Consider the following 23981-nt stretch of genomic DNA (forward strand, 5'->3'; position numbering starts at 1 on the left):
GTGGAAACATTTTGATGCTATATGAGCTATACTAACTTTGGCGCGGAGTGTGAAAACTTGTGGCTAACTAGTAATTACGAGGACTGCTTCAAATGTTTTACCATTTACGGAAGGTAGGAGCCAGGAGGGAAAGATCGTTTCGGCGGGAAGAAAAGCACACAAAAAAAATTCCAATTCGTTTCATTTAGAACCGCCTCTCACTCCCAAAATATATCACAGTTATTTTTTCAAAACAAGAGAGAAGGAAAAGGCGAGAGACGAAAGCGATCCACATTCACTTCCGAGCAAGAAAAAATGGCATCGACCGTGGAGGACGACGTCGATCGATTGTTTGAATGCTTCAAGTGCGGCTTTTCTCCTCCCCGTAAGTACTATTTCTCTTCTTTCAATTCGACTCCCTCCAATCATGGCAGCCTAGCGTATTCCGTGAAGCAATGTACTGCAAATCTCATTTCTAGACACAACCGAATTCCAATTGCGAAGCAATGATAATCATTGCACTAAAATTAGTAGGTTTCGTAAATTGGAATTACGACAGAGGATCAATGTTTGTTATAGGTCAAATTTCTGTAGTGGCATGGTGACCAGCATGAATGTTCTTCGTTTTGTATGTTTTGCTTCTAACTATGTGCGGTTATCCATCATCTTTCTATTCAGAATCTGCTGTGAGACGAAAAAAGAAAAGAAAAAGTAAATTGAAGCCCGAGTGTTCAGTAAATTCTGAGACTCCAGCTTCTGGATCAGTTAAAGAAAGGCAGGAAACTGCATCGAGCGTCCAAGATACTGTGGAGAAAGTAAGTCGTTGTTTTCTGAGGGCCAAGTTTGTCTGATTGTTATTTTTAATATGCTTATCCAAATATTTCAATTATCTAATGAAGTTCAGTATTCATTGGGCGAATGGTGAGGCTGAAATAGGCGGATATATACATATATATTTGTTTGGCGTTGCTTAACAAAGCTATGTTTAACGCTATTCAGATTGGTTTGACAAGTAAAGAAACAGGTTCTAGTTCCAAGAAGTTCTCTCCAGTCGTATTTTATTGTTCGCCTAGAGGTGTCCCTCCAAAGAGGCCATCTAGTTTGTGGAGATTATTGCATGAAATCCGTGTCGATCTCTCTGAGCAAAGCAGATTCAAGTTAAGGTATATTTAGGATCCTTCCAACCTCTCCTATTTTTCCTGTCTGCTTCACCATTATTCCACTTCTTTATGGTACTATTTGATATTTCTGGGATCTTGTCTGAATAGCAAGCAAGTATGGTCCACATTTCCCAGACAAGAAGAAGCAATTAATTTTGCGAGAGCACACACTGATGTTCATATTTTTAGTTATCAAGATCACTTTAATGGACAAAGGAGATTTCTAGTTTCATCTTACAGTGAGTTCTGGCATAGGTACCATCAAATTTTAATCATGAGCAGGAAAATTACTTCGCATACAGAATTGTCAACTTAGCTAACACTTATGATCTTGTTTTAACTACGTTTCTTAATTAATTTCAGGTACAACAGCATGGATTCAAAATGTCGCCACCATTATGAAGTGATCCAAGAGGTGAGCTGAACAAGTTTGAGTCAATGCGTTGATCATGTGGTTTAATCCATGGGACTCATGTGCTCTTTACTTTTTCTTCTGCTGTACTTCTCACTTTTCTATTCATGTGTTCAGGGCGCTCCTTGTCACCTTTACTTTGATTTAGAATACAGTAAGAGGATCAATATGGGAAAAAATGGAGACGTAATGGTTGATTCCTTGATATCAGTTGTTCTAGAAGCCTTGAATGAAAAGTATTCAATTCAAGGAAGCTTTGACTGGGTACTAGAGCTAGATTCCTCAAACGAAGGTATATTTAGCATCAGTTTGATCTAGGCTTCATCTCCCGTGTTAATTCGTCTGTTATGTCTTAGTTCATCTTAAAATGGTTAAACTGAGGCCTTTTAATTTGTGTCTTTGTTGGACATGATAATTGAAATTTTCCTGGTATAAGTATATATAATAATCTTTTACCATTTTTATTGATTACAAGTTCAAAATAGTCAACAAGATTATTTTTCGTAATTCTACGGGAATATGACTACTTCAAAATTTTAAAACCATAAAAAATTAAAAAGAAGAGCCGAAGGTTTATTATTGGCTGATCTAATACCGTTGGCGACATTTATGCGAAAAATTATTTTGAGTTCAATTTTCCAGAGCTATTTGTTCAATTTGCAATTGAATGACATTGTAGAATTCACGGATAAGCTTTACTTTACCCTAAAATCAAACCATTAATTAATTTTTTAATTAAAAATATTAAGGGAGGAATAGCTAGTCACTGTTTTTGTCTAATAAGTCATTCAGCTGTATGTTTTGGAGATTTCCTTTTGGGAAGCTAGCCTTGGATTTTTTATTTCCATGCAATGCAACTTTCTTTCGGAGATTGATAATGATAAGGGCTTTCGCCTATAGCCTAGATCTAACATCTAGCATTTTATTTTATTTTATTTCTTTTGTAGATGCCTCGATGTTTACATTGCAAATGATTTCATTAGTGACGTTTATGATTTTGTTGATAATTCTTCCAATTTGATTTTTATGTCTAGAGAAGTTCTCTCGCCACCTGATAATCCGCATACCAAAAGTCGCTTTTAAGGATAACTCGCATGTAGGAGCATTTGTTGGTGAGGTACTCCATTGAAGAAACATAGGACCAAAAGATTTACCTACAGTGATAAACACTTGAACTCTTACTTTATTCTATCGAATGGAGATCGTATTGGTTTGCTATTACTGTCATCAATTTCCTAATCCTACCCCCTAAACTCACGCATGGATGGTACCCACCCCAGTGGTTATTATAAAGATGCATCTGTTAAACTTCTGAGAATGCAAAATGCTCATATGTTTACATCACGATTTCTAATTGCTTCTTACTTCTTAGATATTAGGCTATCAGCTAAGTAGGTCATTCATCCGAGGCATGTCCAATATATTTTAGTTCTGAATCTTCATTATTTAACAGAATTTTAATTGAATAGCTACAATCATACTGTCTATTTATACAAGACTCCGTACTGTTTTAATTGGTGATGGTATATTATCAGATATGTTCACGGATTTGTAATGCAAAAGTGGAAGGGAGATACGAAGAACTGTTTGTCAGAAAAGATTCAAGCTCCACTGAATTTCCCAGCCATCTGTTTGTGGACAATGCAGTTTATTCTAGAAATCGTTGCTTTCGTTTAGCTTTGTCATCGAAGGCAGGGAAGATTTCTATGCTTCTACCTACGGGGAGGCATGGTCGTACAAAAATGGTATGGTACTTTTACTATCAAATATTAAGTTCCTCAAATTTGTATTATTTTCTCGGCAATATTAAATCATAAGACGAATGCATAGCCAGTCAATCCCAAATGTCATTTTTAACATGAAGTTCTTTTTTAGATACCCATCCTTTTCCTTTTGGAATTTTCATGATCTCCTTATTATCAACTTTTGGTTTTGACATGGAATTCAGATAAAAGAAAGATATTGTGAAGTTTTTGGTGTACCAATTTGTTATGAAGCCTTAAGAAATTGCAAATAAGAAATCTCATCTAAGGAGATAGGAGAACACCTAAACTCCTAAATCAATTTAGAATTCTTGAAAATGTTGTATTTGCCCTAAGGGCAGTTTAGTCTTTTTACTTGTCTCTACTATTTTTGGGTTTGCCCGGGTCTACTTATACATTGTATTTGTGGTGTTTTAGTGTGTGGAAAATAATAAAAATTCTTCTATCGTGGTGTTTTCTCTCTGACCTAGGGTTTTCCATGTAAACTTGTCTTCCTTTTTCTACCCTTCTTTATTTCAATAAGAATCAATTCCAGGGAAAGGATTAGTGGGTGGTACCTTGATTGTCAAAGACCATGAGGTAAAACGAATTGGTTTCCTACTCAAGGTTGAACATTCCACAAGAAGGTTGATGAAACTTACTTGTATGCAACCTTAGTAAAATTTTAAAATGAATCTAATGCATACTACACATAAGTCAAGCACGATTGCTTAACAAGATAACTAACAAACCAAATGACTTAGTAACAAACAATAAGAGCAGAGTCAGAGAGATGTAAAGATTGGTAACTTAGTTCGGTGCAATGTCACCTACTAGGGGATGCATGCCTTGGAGAAAGAAACTTCATTGGATAAAGAGTTAAACGATTACATGAAGAAAAAGAAATTAAACGATAGACTCCCTCTTCAATATCTTACGTAAAGCCTCCTATTCAATTTTAACTTAGGCTCCCCTAAGTTTGAGCTCCCTTCACTTTCACATGCATGCTTCTCTCGAGCGTTGAATGAGATCCCCTCAAAACAACAACAACTACTCATCTCGAGTTCTCAACCGTTAAATGAGATCCCCTCAATAATCTATTTAAAAGGTGGCTATCCCAATTGTTTATCGTTCAGTTGGAAGGCAAAGAGGCACCAAGGGATTAAAGTGCTAAACCATTGAGGGGGATATAGGGTATTGGTTTTTTGGTATAGCACTGCCTTGTAGAAGAAACATGCTCTTGGGAAGTTTGAGAGTGATCTTCCTCAGAGAGGTTGAATTAGGTTCTTTTGATTCATTGAGTTTGGCTCCGATTGCCATTTTCAGTTGTTGGGAGGTCATGCATGGGTTGCTAGGTAATTGTACTTGTATTTGAAAATTACTTTTGCGAGACAAATTTAGACAAAAAAAAAGGGGAAAAAAGAAAAGTGACTCTGGTTTCCTATAGGAAAGAGGAAGCTCAAGGCTCCTCGTTGTCATCATTATTTATAAAACTTTGCCCAAAATTTTCCAATATTAAAGAAATTGTTTTGTTACTTGACTTCTTAAAGAAGTACTTGCAGAAGATACATTATTTTGAGAAGGATCCTATTATTTACCTTTTACATATTTAACCATAGTGTAAGAAAGACATGTTCATGGCATCCTTGATTTGCAACGTTGGTGCTGACTGTGAGAAGCTTCTAGTTTGCAAAATGGATTTAGACTGCGTAAAGACATTGCAATTTGAGATGGAGGTAAGCTCAAGCTGAGTTTCAGTTTAACTGTAAAGCTGCTGTGAACATTTCATGACATGTGTATTATACCTTACAAATTGAATTATCCTGTAAATCCAAATGTTTCGTACCTTTATGTTTGATTTTAATTATTCAACATCTGTTTACCTTTGAGGTTCTCTTGCTGCAGGAGAAATGTAATTTTGGACGGCATTTCAGTTTCGCTAAAGAAGTACCGTTGACTGGTTGCATGAGAGATGTTTCGGCAACTTCTTGCATGGGAAGATCTCCATTCCCAGCTGTGGATAAGTTTGTTGAATCAGTTGCCTCCACTGGATGTTTAGCAGGTAACTTGCTTGTATTTCCCATGCGATAGGCAAGTTTTGGACTTCGTGCTTAAAAACCTAATGTATTTGAGAAATTGTAATTCTTTGCAGTAGAGTTTCTCCACTTTTTTTTTTTTTTTTTCAGGGAGATGATTTTTTTTTTCCCCTTGCATTTAGCGTATTTGCTCTTGTCTAAATTTCACGTCTGCTGATATCTATCGCTTTCTCTTCTATCATTTAATTGCTAGCCATTAACGTAGCTGCTACCTTCTCAGGAAAAATACGCTGCTGGTATTGGTTCTCAGAATATGGACTAATAGTCTACAGCATGTCCCGAAATAGATACTGTGAACGTATTGGTCGTGAACACAAAAGCAACCATGGTACCTTTGAATCGATGAATGCTTTTCTCCTAAACTTGTGTTTTCAAAAATAGACTGAAGTACTCGTATATATTATATTTGAGCATGTGTAGCTTCCCTAGTTTTCTCAGTTATCATCTAATTCTTTAAACCTAATGAATCAACTTTCTCTGGATTTTCTTTTTCTTTAAATCAACTGAGAGTTTTCCCATTTCTTCTTTGATGCAAAGCATTGATTATCCTTGTTTTCATCGTTCAGTGATGTATGTTGTCGACCTTAGGAGGGCTGCATATTATCAGAAGTGTCATGATCCAGATTGTAGAGGTGCTCGAATAAAACCTAATTCTCTCACTTTTTGTGAAAACTATTGATTTGCAGTCATTGTTTAATTGAACTTACCATCTTACAGGTTATCGATCTCCTCTGCGTCCAATCCCAATTGATACCATGCCTAGTCCATGGGTTTCCATGGATTCAGAACAGATATCAAATGACATAGTGTCAACCGATGATTGCATCCAGTATCAATCTCTAAGCAACGATGAAAATTGTCTTTTGCTTTTCAGTGATAAGAACATTACAGATAGCAGTGCCAAGGATTCCTGGTGGTTTGAAGTGATGAGAGTGGCCGACGATGTTGAAAACAAACGGAACATGGTTGATCCCCAAACATGCTATTTAATTCACCTACTTGTGCACTTTTTTCTACATTGGTTCTACATGATCTCTCTTTTCCATGTGAAAGATTAGTTATAAATAAGAGCTTACCATTCAAGAGATAATTTCTCTTTCTTATTGCCCATCTTGATCTAAATCAAATACTAGCTGTCTTTTATGGTAGATCATAATTAATTACTTGATTTTACAGTTTGAAGGTCCTATTCTTTGATAGACCGGAAGGAACCTAGATTGCTATGTGCTATTTGACTTGCCTCACAAAATCACAAATAACTAAGATCTCTAAGGATAAAAAGATCTTATACTATTGACTGGAATGCATCATTCATTTTATTGACTCGATGACCATTTTTCTGCCAGGTCCTTGGAAAATTAGAGTTTGAAGACGATGACTGGTGGATGGCTGTGGAAAACTCAGTAAAAGATTTGTCTACTTGAAAAGTCAGGACTGGATGGCAAATGTATTCTCTTGGTACCATAAAGAAATTATTATGCATTTGGAAGCATCCAATAACGAACCTGTTGGATATTTGGCTACAATTTAGGCGTGGTTCCTTAGAATGTTAGCTCTGCAAATTCTACTAGGAAAATTGCATTCAGTTCTGTCAGATGAATGAGAGGCCTATACGTAACTAATTGTGGAGTTCAGGATGTGATTTTACTTATAGTCATAGATGAAACGTATGGTATGATGAGAGTTAAATGTAGTGTTGAAGTTTTTCTGCTCTAAAAGCAAAGAATAAATCAGGAGTGCAAGAGCGAGTAACTTTTGAGAGTTAAATGTAGTGTTGGAAGTTTTTCTCCAGATTTTTCTTTCCTTGGCACTTTAAGTTGTAAATTATCCAGGCTTTATTTATTTAGCATTCAATTTTATTTTTGAGAATACGTTAAAAAAAAAAAAAAAAAATTGATGGTGGACAATCCTTGATTTCCTCTTTCTAGCATTTTCATTCTCCGAACTGGTTCTTAGTGTCAATCAATGAAGATTTACCATCAAGAGTATTTCATGCATTACATTTATTATACCTATGAAATTAGGTCAAATTTCATAACAAATTCTCTGGGCGAGTCAGAGTAAAGTATTGGAGACAACCACGATTCTTCTGTCTATCAATAATGATATGTACTGCACTGTTTTTCTAATTTGTCGGTCCTCAATTATAAGTCCTCGGCCACTCATTAAAAAAAAAAAACTTCCTCTCTGTCAAGGAGCAACAAGGTCGATCTCATTCGATATGGAACTTAGACTTTATTCCTCTTCTCCTGAACCCTTGGGTTGATCAAAGGTTTGACTTGCTTCTCCCAACCCATTTAGCATTTTGGCCCTCGAGGAATCGAAAAGTTTGAAGTGGGATGTGGAATGTGATTGGCGATGGAAACTGTCGAAAACTCGAACGGGTTCTTAGAGCGTATTGATTTGATCCCATAAGCGGAATCGCCACCCCATAGCATGTTGCCACTAGAAATAGAACCCCAACAATTTCTTTGATAGATCCTAAAACGAAAACTTGCTCCTTTTGATTAACTCGTCGTTACTTTTGACTCATCGCAATCAAAATAAAACAAGGAGAAAGAGAAGATCAAGAGAAAGGGGGTTCTATAAGTAGAGGGTCTCACCAATCGTGTTTGAAAATATCTTCATGCAATGTGCTTGGATCAACCTCAAACATGAATAACTGTTTTCCTATCACTTTGATATCTCATTAAATTTTAGAGTAAATTGTTCCGTTCCCCACATAAGTCTCCACTCCATTAGAGAATCGGTTATAAATATGAAATTTGAGTAGTTATTGAAAAGCTATCAAATTTTGTTATTTTTTGAAAACTTGTTGTGTTAGCAAATCAGTGCTTCCCACCCCTTGAAAATGAGAACTGTATATTCAACTCGTAATTCAATCAATAGCAGGATTTTTAAAAAGAGGTATTTTGCATAGTTGGAGTCTCTTCTTGTAGAGAGAAATCTTTTCTTTTGTGGACTGATTCGTTACTTGTATTCTTTCATTTTTTTCACTATGAAAATGAAAAAAAAAAAGAAAAAAAAAAAGAAAAAGAAAAAGGAAGTCTTGTAATTCAACCATTATTAAATAAGACAAATCGATAAAATTGAGCTCATGCAATTTCCCTTTTTTTCCTAGGAAAAGAAACAGAAACAAAGTTCAATTTCTCCACTAGATTGAAGACTCCTTTTATTTTCTCCCCATGTTCCATTTTTCCACCGCTGATCATCGTCTTCTCCAATTCATCAAAAAACCATAAAAGACCTTCGAATCATGGCTTCCACATCCAGCAACCCAAAAGACGAAACCGAAACGAATCTCGCAAAGAAGATTACAGCCAGATCTCCCATGTTTATCACCAAAGAAGCTTTGGACTCCATTCTTACACACCAACGTCTAAGCGAACACTTCCAATCATCTCTCCCGATCGTCTTCCACACAATTTTCAGCCCAATGCGTCAAAGCCATGCCGTTCAGCCCCATTCCTCTCTCCTCCTCATGCCCTCTTGGTCTTCTTCTCCATCACTTCCATACATAGGCGTCAAACTTGTAATCCATTTCCCCCAAAATTCCGCCATAAACTTGCCAGCAATTCATGCAAGTTACTCGCTCTTTAGCTCCACCACTGGCCAAACTCTGGCCTCCATGGACGGCACTACCTTGACTCTTTACAGAACCTCTTGTATCTCTGGTTTGGCTGCGAAGTATTTGGCCAGACCTGATAGCAGGGTCATGGTTATGGTGGGTGCGGGTGCCTTGGGACCCCATTTGATCAAAGCTCATTTGGCAGCAAGACCTAGCGTTAATAAAGTGATTATTTGGAACAGAACAGAGGAAAGGGCACAAAAACTAGCTGATGAGATGCGGAAAAATGCAGGGCTGGATGGTGTCTGCTTCGAGAGTAGTGCAAATCTGGATGATGCGATCCCGGAGGCGGATATTGTGAGCTGTGCAACAAACTCGGAGGTTCCTCTGGTCAAAGGTAATTTCAATGACACACATACATTTGGGTTCGATATGTGGTGGGAGTGTGGCTATTTTACTGGTTATATTTTGTTGGGTACATGCATCCTTTAACTTCATTACCTGTGGACATGAATGTCATAAGAGTTGGCATAATTAATACTGCACGAGTATGAATTAAGGTTTTATTTGTCTAGATTATATATATATTCCAGCTTATGTGCACCTCGAAACCCATCTAATCCTATAACATTTGAGTGTCAAATTCAAAGGTCATTAAACTCATTTCTTCTTAGCCCTTTATCAAATCCATGTCTAACTATGTTATATTGCCACCAAATGAAAGAGTAAGTTGTGGTAAATTTTCCAGGAACACACGGGTAGACTAGAGGATGAATCTATGGGTTACAATAGTCTCTATTTGAGTGTGAACTATTTTAGTCTAAGTTACAGATAAGGAGAGAGGATGGTTACAAAATAGTAAATGATTGTCAAATAATTTTATTGTAGCTAACTATAGGTTATAATAATTGAGAACTTCAGCAGACTCAAACATTGAATGAGCTATAATAGCCAATTCCACTCAAGATAAGTTGGGACCAATTTAATTTGATTGATAAAGTCCCACCCTTAAAAGGAAAATAACATGCATGGATTTGAGTTTGGGACCTTGTTTGATATCATGCATATCACCATTAAATTATGAAATGTGAAGTGATATTGATGGTTAGAGCATATGTGTGTGTGTGTGTATATTGAACAGGTGATAAGTTGAAAGCCGGGGCGTACTTAAATTTGGTGGGGTCATTCAAGCATTCAATGAGGGAGTGTGACGATATGGCGATAAAGAGAGGGAGGGTTTTTGTGGACGGTGAAGAAGCTTTGGAAGAGGCAGGGGAGTTGGTGGGAGCTCTGGAGAGAGGGGTTATTGAGAAGAGGGATATTTTGGGGAATTTGGTGGATTTGATCAAAGGGGAGGTTGTGGGAAGGAGAAATGGGGATGAAATAACCGTGTTCAAATCTGTTGGATCTGCTGTGTTCGACCTCGTTGCAGCCCAGTTCGCGTACGAGACAACCATCTGAGTTCTTCAAACTTCTTTGTTAACAGCTACAGGTGCTTCCTCTTTACTACTACTGTTTTCTCCATCGGGATTTTCCTGTTTTATTTGATTAAGGTTGAAATCCAATCCTTTCTTTCAGTTCCCTCTTTCGGCTGCTTGCTTTCCAAATATATATATGGTGAAAGTCGAAAGAAAGCAGTGGCGGAAACAGGGGATTGTTTCTGGACTTAGAAATGGGGATGAGAGAGGAAGAATGTTGGAGAAGCCAATGGAGATTACTGCAAATAAGATCTTAATTATAAATCAGTAGCATTCTAATTAGGATATTAATTTATGTGTCGTTGTGTGGAGTCTCCCTAATTAGGTCCTTGCCGATTTACTGACATTGATGCATTTGTATCATTTCTGATAATGGCTTCTCTGTCTAAGAATCTACAAAATTTCAAAATTTTCATGGCTTTAACCAACCTATTGAATTTCAAAGGTTGGGTTGTTTTTAAAATAAAGATCATTAAAAAGTATCATGCTTGGAATTTCAAATGGGATTGTAGCTTCTTTGTCACGAATCTCATATAGTTCATTAACATTCTTTGGAAGTGGATGTTTCCTGTTTCGGGTTGAGGCTACAAAGGCCTATGCTTGAGAAGGATAAAACAACCATACGTTTCATAGAGAGAGAGAGACAGAGGAGAGAATGAGAGAGACAAGCATTTATAAATATTTTTATATTAAATTAAAAAGTTTGTTCCTTTTAGGGAGGATTTTTCAAACATATTCTTCAAAACTCAATGATAAAAATGATTAATTTGAAACTTTAGGACTAAATGCACTTATTCTTCAAAATTCAAGGTACCAAAAAGTTATTTTTCTCATTTATTTATTATTATGTTTTATTTATTTATTATTATTTTTTATGTATAGTTACAACATCAAAGACATCTTTCAAAATTTTAAAATAAAAAGAAATGTATATTGAACAATCCAAATTTCTTTTAATAAAAATATCAACAAGAAAATGAACTTATATGATGCCTCACTGAACATTTTAAGTTATGTAAATGTAATATTTTATTTTTATGACACAAGTGTTGAGCAAATCATATAATATATATAATTTGATTTCTATCATTTAGTTTAAAATTCAACTACAAATTGATTTGTATTATAGATTCTTGCGAGTAGGGGTTCACATCGGTCCGTTGTCGTCGATTTAAACTCAAACAGTTGTCCACCAACAACAGGTTTGTTTTATGAAGAATGATTTTTGTTGATTTTGAAGGGCTAGGTATGCAAATCAATTGACCACTTTGGTGCAATAGCTTTGTAGGCACGTGATAATGCTTTCTTAAAAAAAGAAATGAACATGTTGGTAAGATTGGTCGATTTGAGTTCTTATTGGACACACCAACCGAATGAAGTTTTGTAACTGACTCTAATCGAAAATATCCGTAAATCGATTGATCAAAATCTGTTTGGTTTGATTTTTTTATCTCTAATGCTCATCCTATGTGAAGTTTGAAATTAGACACTAGATAATTTAACTAGTATATAATATTAAATATTAAATAATAAATTGAAATTTTAAACCTAACACTGTTAATTTAGTTCATCTCTGACAAGTGGAAATTATATTCCTATACTTTGATATTTATTAAAATTTACAATTGTACTAGACAAAAAATTGAAACTTATTCTATTAAACATAATTCCAGTTTATATCTAAAACACAATTAATTTTTTAACCTAGGAGAAATATTAAAAGTTAGGTTATATTAGGATCAAATTGACAAAATCATCAAAATTTAAACTTGTAATTTAACCTAGGAGCAAAATTCTTTAGTTAACAGCAGTTTATTACTTCAACTGATATCCTTTATGCTTAATCACTTGAATAAGTGTCAACTTGTGTCTACTGTCTTATCTTAACTAGATAAAATGTCATTTACTTGGGTGAAAGAGTCAAATCTTTCCACTCCATTTGTTGAACCCAAAAAAAAAAGAAAAAAAGAAAAAAAAAACACACTAGAAGCAAGCAAACACTTGATGTCAGATTAATGGCAGTGCAGCAAGAGAAAGCTGTTGGAAGAGGCCAATTGATAAGAATTGAAGAATGACTGCAGATTTGCAATCACCGGATAACCGGATCCATAATCTAAAGAATCGACAATTTAAAATAAATTTACCTATTTCCATTCTGCTTTCAAACATCAAAGATCAGAACCTGAGAAGGCCAAACACACCCATCATTAGATTGTAATGTACTGAGAAGGCTTACAATGTTTTAACATTCATTTTGATGTGTTTGTTTCATTTTCTGAGGTTTCGAATGCATTCTCGGGAAAAGCAACTCGTTCAGCTGTTTTTCCGCACTGAATTCTGAGGTTGCCTGCACAGAAATTAATTGGTTAAGCTCCCTAATAAGCATTTTCCTGCCAAGAGCACTGCCATTTGAAATATAAACTTTAACACCTACGTAGGACAGCACCAAGAGAGGGTGGTAACTGGTAAGTTCTATGATATATATATATATATAATTTTTAAAAAGGTTAAAAATGTGGAGGTTTTCAAGTTTTCTTCAATTGAAAGATTAAGATCCTGTTTGTTAACCCTATCATTTTTGGTCTTTTGTTATTGAAAATTAAGCCTATAAGCACCATTTTTATTATATTGGTTTCTATGTTTTGTAGCCTATTTTAGGAATGTTTTTAAAACCAATGCCACATTTTTTAAATCTAAAAAAAAAGTAGTTTTCATACACTTGATTTTATTTTTGGAAATTAACTAAGAATTTAAATGTTTAGTTGCAAAATATGAAAATCATGAGTAAAAAACTATGAGAAAACAAGAACAATTTTCAAAAACGAAAATCTAAAAATCAAAATAGTTATCAAAACGATATCTGATTTATGCCAAAAATTGGTAAATTTTGGTGTACAAATTTACGGCTCTACTCTGCAAGGCAGCACCAATAAGGATGAAAGAAACTGGACTGAAAAAAAGCTAAATGGATCCAATCCATGATGCAGTCAAATGCTTTACCACTTAGCTATGGACCCAATCCATGATGAAAATTGAAACATTCTTTATGTTCAAGAAATAAGGTATAATGACTGAACCAAATCAGGTAGATGGAGCTTCAGAAATATGCAACTGTACGCTATGTGCCAAGAGGTAAAATCATACTTGAATAAAATTCGGCTTAATCAAGTTCCATGAGAGCATATTTAAAATGACTTTTCAAGTGATTTAAAAAATATTTTAAAGTAATAAAGAAAAAAATGTTTTCAAGTACTTGAAAGTTATTACAAATAGTTCCTAAATTATTTTCATAAACATGACAATTATGATAAACTATTTCACATCTTAAAAAACGGAGAAAAGCACCATAGAAAGTTCATCAAACCACATCATATATGCTTACGTTCAAAATATTGCACCTGCCAATTATGTCACAAATTATGTATGAACATTCTTTTGCTTCTTTAGTAATCATATCTAGTTATTAATCAAGAGGAAAAAAACAGTAACTTGAGACTAACGTGATAGTTGACTTACTCGTGTATCAAACGCAAACCGCAATGTTTGGACCTGAGTTCCGGAGCAAACCCTCACATCAAATCCAAGTGAATCGATACCATTGATTACTGCCTCCTGCAATCATTCAGTGAAAACCAATGATCCAAAACATCAAGACCATCATGATAATCTGTGTACCTATTATTGAACTATAATGGAAAATGAAGAAACTAAAACAAGAAAGGATAGGTCTTTCGAGAAACTTCATAACTAGGATTTTTGAAGTTAAAAGATTTCTCCTGCCATAAAACAACTCGATGTTTTTGTAATCCGCCATTGGTGATAAACACATTCATCAATTTTCTATTTCTTTCTAAAAATTAAATTATATATTATCGAGCACTCCTATGAATTCCATTATAGCCAATGTTCATTTCATGTTTAGCTATTCAACTAAGTACTAATTTTTAGAAAATACTTCAGTTCATGATAGCACCAATCAAGTAACACCACTAGAAAAGTACATCACCTAGTAGATTTATCTCTATGTTACAGCCAATGAAACAAGGCATCCTCTTGCAACATCGTAGGCTACTTTCCTTTCATGTGCCTCTACTAATTTGGTTACTGTTTAGTTTAGAAGCGGACTGTTTTCAAAACCAACCATAAAATTAAGAAGTCCACTATGAAGTACGTAATGAATCTACTGACTAATTAAAATTTGTGAGAATAACTCAATGGTAATTGACATATACTACTTTATCTTGAAGATTTAAATTCTCATGCTCAAACTTTTTTTTTTGGGAAGATCATACCCAAACTAAAAATACTATAATAAGTCAGTATAACTAATTAACATACAAAATGCATAATGAGATTTAAATAAAAACAACAAACTGAACAGCCTTGTCCTTTGGGAAAATGAAAAGTAATGATTCTGAGATTAAAACAAATATTTTAACAAAGAATTGAAATAGTTTCTGATTTTGTGTAGGTTTATATATTACCTCGACCTGAATGCCCTTGCATCTCCAACAGAGAGACTTGAGCGCTTGTGCGGTCTTTTCTCCACCTGCTCTTAAACGAGAAATAATTTTTTCGGCTGAGTGCGCAATTGCATCAGGTTGAGCTTTCATGAGATCTTCTATTTCAACGTTGCTCTAGGAAAGATCAACGAATTTTTGTCAGCAACAACCAGAAGCAGGCCCACAAGAAAAAAAGACATTTTTAGGCTAGAACAGCATGACCCATCCAGAAATGTGGCGACTGCATATTGTAGCCATTAAACATTTATAATCCATAAACTATCTACAATCTGTCCACCAAAGTCGCCCAAGTTCCAGGAAGTGCCGGTTCTCTTTGTTAGATAGCCTTAATATATCATGCTCAAATAAAAATTAATACAAATAATATACGACATGAAGGCAAAGTGGTTTGTATCAGTTAAATCTCTGTTGTATGTTTATAGTTTCATTGGCTGAAGCTGACAGCAGTCACGAGCAAATATATCTTACTTTAGTTTTGAGGCTGCAACTTTTTCACCCACCGCCAGAGAAAGATGCAGCACATTGTTACTTTTATAATCAGTAATTAATAACATTAATAGCTTTTTCTAAAAAATATTATGCATAGCAAGCAAATATAAAGTCCAAGATACGTATTATAGAGGAAACGCACGAGGCACAAGGTTTCCAGCGCAAGGAAGCGAGGAAATCAGAAAAACTCAGACAGGCCACTGCAATTGTAGACTAAGAGACTCATTCTTACAAGTGAACAAGGTGTGTGGTGTATGATGCTGTTTCAAGAAAACATGCTTCAATGTGAAAAAGAAACCAATGACAAACTGCGAAATGAAACAGAGATTAAACATACTGGATGTGCATGTCCTGTAAATAGCTGAACTTTTATCATCTCCAGCCGGTAAAATGAAGCATCGCTCACTGGAATATTTTCATCCAATGCATCCGTCAAGTTTGAACCATCTTTGGATGAGCTTGATTCATGACCATGATGATTGATCCTACCATGATTTTCAAGGTTATCTTCAACTTCAAGTTTCTGAGCCTCGTTTATGTCACCAGTAATTGAATGGCGACTGGATAGATGCTTCTGGATAACAGTATTCTCTTCACTGAATGCAGGTCTTAGAACACCTTGAATCACTAAAGTTGCAGGAGGCTGTTCCATCCAATCAATAGGATCATCTGATGCAGCCTAAAAGCATAACAGGCATATGGATATCAATGTAATTAGAAATCAGTTGCTTCATTTAACATATATGGAGAGAACATGTCTTGTTAGTGGTTGTCTTTGGAAAAAAAGATGAACTTTTAATCCATCATAAATTATTACCTCTGAAAGCTTGTTGGCAAAATGCATTGGATGTGATGAACGCATTGTCTCTAGTTTTGCCCAATCTCCTAGGGTCTCATCAGAGTGATTTTGATCATCTTCATCGTCTATAACAGAAACCCAGTCCTGCAGAATGGAGAAACTTTAGGATCAAACTAAAATAGTTGAATCAAACAGTAATACTTTTTCTTTTATATGGAGAGACCCTATTGTATTCATCATCTGCATCATCCTCATCCTCATCCTCATCTTCATCTTCATCTTCATCATCACGATCATCATCATCTCCATCATTTGTAGCCTCATCATCAAGCTCTTCAAATCCAAAATCAATTTCTGATGGACCAAACAACTCCATCTCATCGATCATTTCCATGGTATCAAGGCCAATAAGAACTTGCTGCATCAAAGCCATCAATGTGAATCATATTAAGGAAAGAAGATAGGGAGATAGTCGTTCAAATGCATCATCCATTCAAACAATTTTTTGTCCATCAGAAATAAATTCATACAACTGATATTACTGAATGAAAGTATGTTAGATTAAAGAATCTCATGACTCATGAGATGCTAGATGGGAAAGACGTAAAGAAAACGCCTGATGTAGAGAAAGGTGTATAAAAATTCACAACGGTTTGACCATAATGAACATTCTTAAGCTAAGCACTACTCTGTATATGCTGTGATAGCAATGACAAGTTCAAAGAGCTTGTGAAATTAATCATGAATGTCAAATTTAACTCCCGCAAAATCTTTAATGGTTTCAACCAAATTTTGATTGTGATATATAATTAAAACATTGAATTCATGTAGAATGAATCTTCCATTATACAAATTAAAACCAATTATATGACTCCCACATTTGTTTTAACAAACTGTACTCCGAAAATTAAAATCGAGAAATCTCATAAATGAATTCAAATAAAGGAATTGAGACTCCAAAGTAAATTTAAAGAATTATTATATCATTCTTTCGGAGGAAAAATACTGAATTAACTGCATCATTTGTCAAAAATTTAATAGTAGGCCAAACAAAAGTAAGGGAGAAACCTTTGACAACTCCATAACCGTGAGAGGGCAATGAAATCCCAAAAAAACAAAAGGAGGAGGACAAGGAGGAAAAGCAAGGGCCCTAGACTGTAATTTCATATCATCGGTGGTATAGAATATAGATGGGGTAAAGGTGAGCGGAAGATTTCTTCCCATCCAATAATCTTCCCAAAAATAGGTACTTGAGCCATCCTCAATTGAGCATTTAAAGAACTAGGAGAATAAGGGAAAACTAAATAGGAGGTTTAGAGGAACACAAACTTACTTCTCCAGGGAGAGATAATAGAAGAGTCTTGCACTCATCTTTTGATTTCTTCATCAATCGCTTCTAAGCATCTTCAACCCTTTAGATTCTAACAAGTTCTTTTTGTCTCTCTCCCTGGATATGATGTTCAATTTATTAAAGAGGTATCCCCCCCCTTCTCTCTAAAGAAGTTTTATGCTATTTCGAAGAAGATGAGAAATCATTGGTAAGTGTGAGTGGTGAAGTAGAAGTTCTTATGGAGGAACTAGTGCAATAGGAGTTGCTATCAGAGTATATGTTTGCAGAAGCCTATAATCATATTTTTGCGAGTGAAGATATTGGGTCACTTAAATCAGAGTCTTTTGCTGTAACTTCTCCAATGTCTCCTTTGATTCCTGACAAATTCGCTTCTTTGGTTAAGGTACGCTGTCTTCCGTTGCGGGCAATTCCTTCTAGTTCTCCAAGAGCTAAAGTTTAAGGGTATTCTTATTTGTTTAGAGCACTTTGCATTTTCATAGATTGCTTGAGCAAGTTGAAGTTTTTTAATGTCCTATTTGCCTTAGTGTCTCGTTTCCCTCGCATAAGGGTCAGTTTGATGTTTCTCTATGTTTGGCCCAGTTTGTCTTGGTTTGATTTTTCTCTTAGTTTCTTATGGGACTCTCTCTAAGTTTCTTGTGCTTTTTAGTCGAAGGTTTTCTTCTTCTTGGCCTGTGTTCTTCATAAGTTGTGTTTGTCTCCTATATTTATCAAATACTTGGAGATCTTGTATTTTGTAGTAAACTCTTTTCATTATATCAATGTAATTTTTGTTTCTGTTTCAAGAAAACAAAACTTACTTCTCGAGACCCAATCAAAGGGAGGAGGGATAACTCCAATGACCTTGAAACTATCTCCCAATTAACAAGATGAAATCCTCCACTCGTCAACCCACAAGAAATTCCTCATAAACTTCTCTAGGCTCTTATCGAGCGAAGCAGGAATTCTAAAAAGGAGAGATAGTAGGATCACAGATAAGACAGCTTGGATGAGACTTGAGAGTAAATGTTCCTCACTTGGAAAAGATTATTTTTTCAATAAAGGTGCTTGTGGACCTTTCAAAACACCACAAACCTCCATTTTCTTTAAAATATATATATATATATATATATATATATATATCACGAAGCAAGGTGCTAGTGGACCTTTCCAGTAACCATAAACCAAAACGGGATGCCCCTCAAATTGTGACCACAAGGGAGCCCCAAACAGAAAGAAGCCAACACACTCACCTCACAACCCACAATAGCTGCCAACGAATTATTTCTATTCTCTCTTTACTTTACAATAGAAATGAAATAAAAAAGTATTTGAGTTTAATCTGAAGGTTTTGGTACCTAATGAAAAACCATTATAAATTTTTCTTGTGAATTACAAAGGTATAGCAGAACCATTTCTTGTTACAAAAGCATGTCAGTCCTTTAATACAATCTTCATTCCCAAAATTATAGTGAAAAGAAATGCATTAAAATATCCTAAATATATCTATATCTATATATATATTTCTTTTTTTAATAGAAAGAACTACTTTCATTGAGAAAAAAAAAATGAAAGAATACAAGGGCAAACTAAAATCAAATCCACAAAATCCCCATTAAAAAAAAGAGGTCCAACTAAGTAAAATGTTGCCAAAAGAATAGTTATAAAAGTCTTTGACATCGAAGCTCAAAGGGAGACATGAAACTTAACTAAGGACCAAACATTACTAGGGCCCCTCTCCATCCCTCTAAACACTCCGTTATTTCTCTCTCCCCATATATCCTATAACAAAGTGCACACCCCAACATCTCAAAGAATGCGGGTCTTTTCTCTAAAAGACGGATGAAGGAGGTAATTAAACCACTGACACTCCTCTAAGGAGCCAACATAAAACCAAACTCCTGAAAAATTGATTCCACGTCAACCTCGCAAATTCACATCCCAAAAAAGAAGATTCAAGTCTTCCTCCACCTTCCGACAAAGAATACGACTCGGTCCATCAAGTTTACATGATTGAATAAAACTTGCCAAGCAAAGAACTTAACTTTCTTTCGAATCTTAATCCTCCACGAGGCATCAAAGACAGACTTACTAATCTAGCAAATATCGAAAGAATGACTTGCAAGAGAACCATCTAGCGAGACAAGACTCCAAACATAAACGTCCTTTCTCCCAAGCCTAAAACCAAACTCTCCAATAGAAGAGAAAAGAGTGACAACCTCGATCATTTCTTTATCATTCATTAGTCAACGATCGACGAAAGTCAAACTAGAAAGAAATAGAGCTCCCTGACCAAACTAGGAAGTTAGATATAAAACGATGCTTATGGGAAGACAGATGATAAAGATGAGGAAACACAGAGCAAAGGGGTCTATCCCCCACCCATTGAACCTCCCAAAATACGTTTTCTTACCATACCCCGCTACACAATGAACAAGATGGAAGAAAGTGGAGAGCTCCAAAGAAATGTCATTCTAGAAAGTGCCTTAACCCCACTCCAAAACTAATCAAAGAGATAAGGGCCAAATTTGCATTACCTATCACAAGGGAACCTTCACATGCCGAGTTAAATCTTGTAATAATGAAAAATGAACAACTGAATGCATCTATTGGTTTGAGACGAGATGTGAGAGGTGTGAAGACATATATTTAATATGTAAGTCAAAATCCATACCACAAAGTTATTTTCTGACGTTAGGTTTTGCATGGCCTCTTCAGTATTCTTCATTTGAAAATAGATATCTGCAATGGAGCAACATAACACAATCAATAAGATAATAGGGAAAATAGTCAAGGCTGGCCTTGAGTATGAGAATGTTGTACTCTTATGTTGGACATACTTCCATGTTCGTCAGTAACATATGGTAGTTCTGGCCAGATAATATTTTCCTGAACTTCATTGTTAATCAAACCCGCGAACATTAATGTTGCTTTGCTATTTACCTGAACATGGAATGCTATTGAAAATATTAATCATCAAAATCTTGTATGAAATATCAACCTATATATAATACAGAATTACAAAAGCAACTCCTTTTAATATAGCTCCCACCTACTTTCGCTTTAGAGTAGGAGGTTCAAATCTTCATTCCTATATTTGTTGTACTAAGGGAAAAATAAAGTTTTAATATCCTACCCCCATTAAAACATAGGTGATAACAGAAAAAGAGAATCATCCAACATTTGTAAGACTTGGACCAAAGGGAAGCAATATGCTGCAGTAGCTGTACGTTCTCCCACATTTCACAACCAGGTCCGATAAAATAGCTACATACAGGAAAGAACATGTTCACAGAAAATTTACATCTATAAAAACTAAGCAGTAGTGTCTTTGTGGTTGAGCGTTGAGGTGGACAGGTTTCGACCTTTGCTTTTCTTATCTTTCTTAGACTTATTGGTCAGTTATGAAATCAAAGTGACTGTTGTTTTAAGAAAGTCGCTAAAATTATCATTTAATCCAAGCCCATATATTCTATCTTCAGGGCCAGAAGTAAGGTATTTATCTTTTATATTATTTTAATTATAATGAAAACCCCTAGAGTTATCTTTCTTGCTATGCCTTGGTGCAAACTTACATTTTTCTTTAGCTCATATAGTCTTTCCACTCTTTTGGCCAATTGGAGAGGTCTAGTGTAGCTTCTTTAGTTTTGGCTTATTCCTTTTTGTAAATTTCATACATTAATGAAATTTGTCTCTTATCAAAAAAGAAAAAAGAAACAGAAAAAGAACACCTAGTGCGAGGAGTTTATTTTTAGGACTTCCCAGGATGAGTAGTAATTCATCATTTTCCAAGTCATTAGGCATTGAGCTGGCAGAAAGATTGTAACATGTTCCAAGAACTTGGAGACATGGCATCTACGGTATTTACGTGAATGAATCCCATTGTTTGTGTACAAAAGAGAGAGGAAAAAGTTGAGTTTATCATTACTATAAAAGGTAAAAAGGTAGTGAAAATTTGGGTCCATTGTTTTTGTTTCTAAGATAAATAGATAATCTTCCAAACTTCAAGATTAGCCATCTTACATCGGTTCACAAAATTATTTTATATAAATCTCATTGCATGCACGATGTAGATTAGTGTAGCTGGGTGAATTTTCAGTCTTTGACCTCCACTTTGGTCCTCGAGAACGTGATGGAAAAGGAATATATAATTCAAACAAATGAATGCCTTCCAGCGGTAACATTTGTTGCTGCATAAAGCAGTAATGCAAACAACCTTCCTGCTAGTGATGCATCACATCTATTAAACATCGTGATTAAGTATGACATTAAGAACAGCATTAGTCTAAATTGATACCTCAATGATTGTTCTCGTAGTTTCTGCAGAGGTAGGTCTAACATCCTCAGCAATCTCTGTTATTGATTTCACAAGCTCCTCAGATGGATGATACTGCAATCCCCTATTTTGTTTAATTGGATCTGATGCAGAGCCCAAATGCTCTGCTGATGCTTGGATTCCATTCTTTTTGAGATTGTTCCTTCCCAAGAGAGACTTACTATTAAGTCTTTGGCATCTTTTCCTGCAATTTAGTTATCAGGTTTTAGTATTCTAATCGTTCTTTTCTAGTATCTGAAATTGTGGTGTTCGTGCAGTTCTCCTATTGCCTTTTACATACATATACCTGATCAAATTTGATGTTCATAAACAGAAACAGTACCATTTGGTCAAGTTTCTCTGTACACAATAATTATAAAATATATACATAAGTGGCATATCAAAGCACCACTGAGATCTAGTAACCATCAGATACACAATCTTTCCAGAAAGATCTCAAACAACACAGTTGCCAATAACATTAATCCTTTTGATGCTTGCCAATTGCGATTCCATAAAGACCACATCTTATAAGAATAAAAAAAACATTGTCTGAATTATGAGTTCTTTCTCATTGCATTAGGCTTGGACCGTATAGTATGTACAAGTATTTTCTAATCATAAATTTGTATTCAACTCGGACTTTTATTCAATTTATTGCAAATTTTCAGTAAGTGGAAGCAGGATAAGGACTAAAAATCCCGCACACGTATGTTACCAAGAAACTCGTCGACAAAATTATTTAATAAAAAATAAAATAAAAAAAAGGAAAAGAAAGTAGCAAGCTCAAGCTAAGTACCAATGCACGTCGGAAGTGCAAGAATGCAAAAGCCGGCAAAAGCTGCTAGCATGGACTATACTAGATACATCCTCCGAAGTCCAAGCTGGACGGTGATCTGTACAAGCACACGAGCAAAAACAAGGAAGATAATTAGTCTAAGCCATGCACCAAAGAAAATACCGGAAAAACTTCAGAAAGAAACGCTGTGGAATCGTATGCTTCATTGCTTTTATCAGATATCAATTAAAGCAACCAAAAAGATTGCTTCCTATTCCACATACGCTTAATTCAAAACAGGATTAAAGAACACTAGTCTCAGCTTGGCAGCCAAGAAAATGCAGGGGAAAACACCAAAAAGAAAGGCAGCGGAATCTCGAGCTCCATTGTTTCAAACAGAAATCACATTGAGCAATCAGAACAACTGTTTCCTCTTCCTCTTTCGCTTAATTCCAAAAACATAGAAGAAAAGTAGTCTCCGCTCGGCAGCAGAGAAAAATGCGGGAGAAAACGCCAAAGAAAGAAAGAAAAAAAAAGCTGTTGAATTTTAAGCTCCAAAGCTTTCAATAAAATTCAAGTTAAGCAATAATAAAAATTGTTTCCTCTTCCTCATTCGTTTAATTCGAAAAAAAACATTGAAGAAAAATAGTCAGCTTGGCATCCATTAAAAATGAGGGAAACAGAACGCCAAAAAGAAAATCCGTGGAGTCCTGAGCTCCATTGCTTTCAACATAGAGCAAGTTAAGCAATCAAAACAATCGTTTCCTCTCCTTCTTTCGTATAATTCGACCAAAAGAATGGAGAACAGAGAGTATAGCTCATCTTCTGAAGTAAGTAATGGCGGCGGAGAAGAAAGAGAGAGAGAGAATTACAGGACAAGGCAGAGGAGTAGCAGAAGTTTGCGCCGGCGGGAAATCGAACGGCCAGAGCAGTTTCGATCATTCTTTCACCTTTTTTCTTGGTAATGCGCTATTGAAGTAGGAGATCCACAGGCATTTTCGAAGAGAAATTGTGTATTAGGATGAGGTACCTGCTCTTCTTATTGGCTTCACGTGGAAAATATCCTTTGCGGCAATGAATATGCCATTGCCGTTCGAGCGAACGTCTACGGCATTCCGGTCAAGCCCAATGGCAGCAATCTATTGGGCTCTCACGTTATGTGCAGCCCATTACCTTTGATTTTCTTTTACTTTTGTGTTTGAGAAATTATACATAAGGCTACTTTAGAGATGTTAAAAAAAATCCGATGATCCGAAAAAATTAGATTAAATATACTCTAAATTTCAATTAATTTAGTTTACATAGTCTTAGAAAT

General features: G+C 35.4%; 3 protein-coding genes across 5 annotated transcripts; 2 read left to right on the forward strand and 1 right to left on the reverse strand.

Moving 5' to 3' along the window:
* Positions 1–7180, forward strand: LOC120072123 (DNA primase). Of its 2 annotated transcripts, XM_039024536.2 has the most exons (14): positions 1–364; positions 658–794; positions 979–1142; positions 1248–1394; positions 1503–1554; positions 1669–1843; positions 2586–2668; positions 3087–3296; positions 4913–5029; positions 5199–5355; positions 5610–5717; positions 5956–6021; positions 6107–6354; positions 6736–7180. In XM_039024536.2, the coding sequence occupies exons 1-14, from the start codon at positions 295–297 to the stop codon at positions 6811–6813; spliced, it is 1812 nt and encodes a 603-aa protein (XP_038880464.1). In that variant the 5' UTR covers positions 1–294; the 3' UTR covers positions 6814–7180. The 2 variants fall into 2 exon arrangements, with proteins under 2 accessions (XP_038880464.1, XP_038880469.1); XM_039024541.2 differs by lacking the exon at positions 4913–5029.
* A 1281-nt stretch (positions 7181–8461) lies between these two features.
* On the forward strand, positions 8462–10936 carry LOC120072142 (NAD(P)-binding Rossmann-fold superfamily protein). 2 transcript variants are annotated; one of them, XM_039024558.2, is made up of 3 exons: positions 8487–9354; positions 10099–10449; positions 10536–10936. In XM_039024558.2, exons 1-2 carry the CDS (start codon positions 8646–8648, stop codon positions 10416–10418), a joined length of 1029 nt encoding a protein of 342 aa, XP_038880486.1. In that variant the 5' UTR covers positions 8487–8645; the 3' UTR covers positions 10419–10449; positions 10536–10936. The 2 variants fall into 2 exon arrangements, with proteins under 2 accessions (XP_090167952.1, XP_038880486.1); XM_090311826.1 differs by having other exon boundaries at positions 8462–9354; positions 10099–10936.
* Positions 10937–12473: 1537 nt separating this feature from the next.
* Positions 12474–23796, reverse strand: LOC120072133 (uncharacterized protein At3g49140-like). The gene is made up of 11 exons (XM_039024549.2): positions 23539–23796; positions 22688–22784; positions 21871–22093; positions 20414–20516; positions 20248–20315; positions 16470–16664; positions 16265–16390; positions 15785–16126; positions 14920–15072; positions 13952–14047; positions 12474–12782 (listed from the first exon to the last, which is right to left on the reverse strand). Exons 1-11 carry the CDS (start codon positions 23606–23608, stop codon positions 12678–12680), a joined length of 1578 nt encoding a protein of 525 aa, XP_038880477.1. The 5' UTR covers positions 23609–23796; the 3' UTR covers positions 12474–12677.
* Positions 23797–23981: the final 185 nt, after the last annotated feature.

Source organism: Benincasa hispida, chromosome 1 (assembly GCF_027475165.1).
Source record: "Benincasa hispida cultivar pf3 chromosome 1, pf3_genome.v1.1, whole genome shotgun sequence".
Classification (NCBI taxonomy): Eukaryota; Viridiplantae; Streptophyta; class Magnoliopsida; order Cucurbitales; family Cucurbitaceae; genus Benincasa; species Benincasa hispida.

Coding starts and splice junctions, on each gene's coding strand:
- LOC120072123 (XM_039024536.2), top strand. CDS start 295: ATGGCATCGACCGTGGAGGACGACGTCGATCGATTGTTTGAATGCTTC. Junction 1,143..1,247: donor CAAAGCAGATTCAAGTTAAG/GTATATTTAGGA, acceptor TTGTCTGAATAG/CAAGCAAGTATGGTCCACAT. Junction 1,555..1,668: donor ATTATGAAGTGATCCAAGAG/GTGAGCTGAACA, acceptor TCATGTGTTCAG/GGCGCTCCTTGTCACCTTTA.
- LOC120072142 (XM_090311826.1), top strand. CDS start 8,646: ATGGCTTCCACATCCAGCAACCCAAAAGACGAAACCGAAACGAATCTC. Junction 9,355..10,098: donor GGAGGTTCCTCTGGTCAAAG/GTAATTTCAATG, acceptor TATATTGAACAG/GTGATAAGTTGAAAGCCGGG.
- LOC120072133 (XM_039024549.2), bottom strand. CDS start 23,608: ATGATCGAAACTGCTCTGGCCGTTCGATTTCCCGCCGGCGCAAACTTC. Junction 20,517..21,870: donor CTACGAGAACAATCATTGAG/GTATCAATTTAG, acceptor TTCCATGTTCAG/GTAAATAGCAAAGCAACATT. Junction 20,316..20,413: donor TGTTACTGACGAACATGGAA/GTATGTCCAACA, acceptor GCTCCATTGCAG/ATATCTATTTTCAAATGAAG.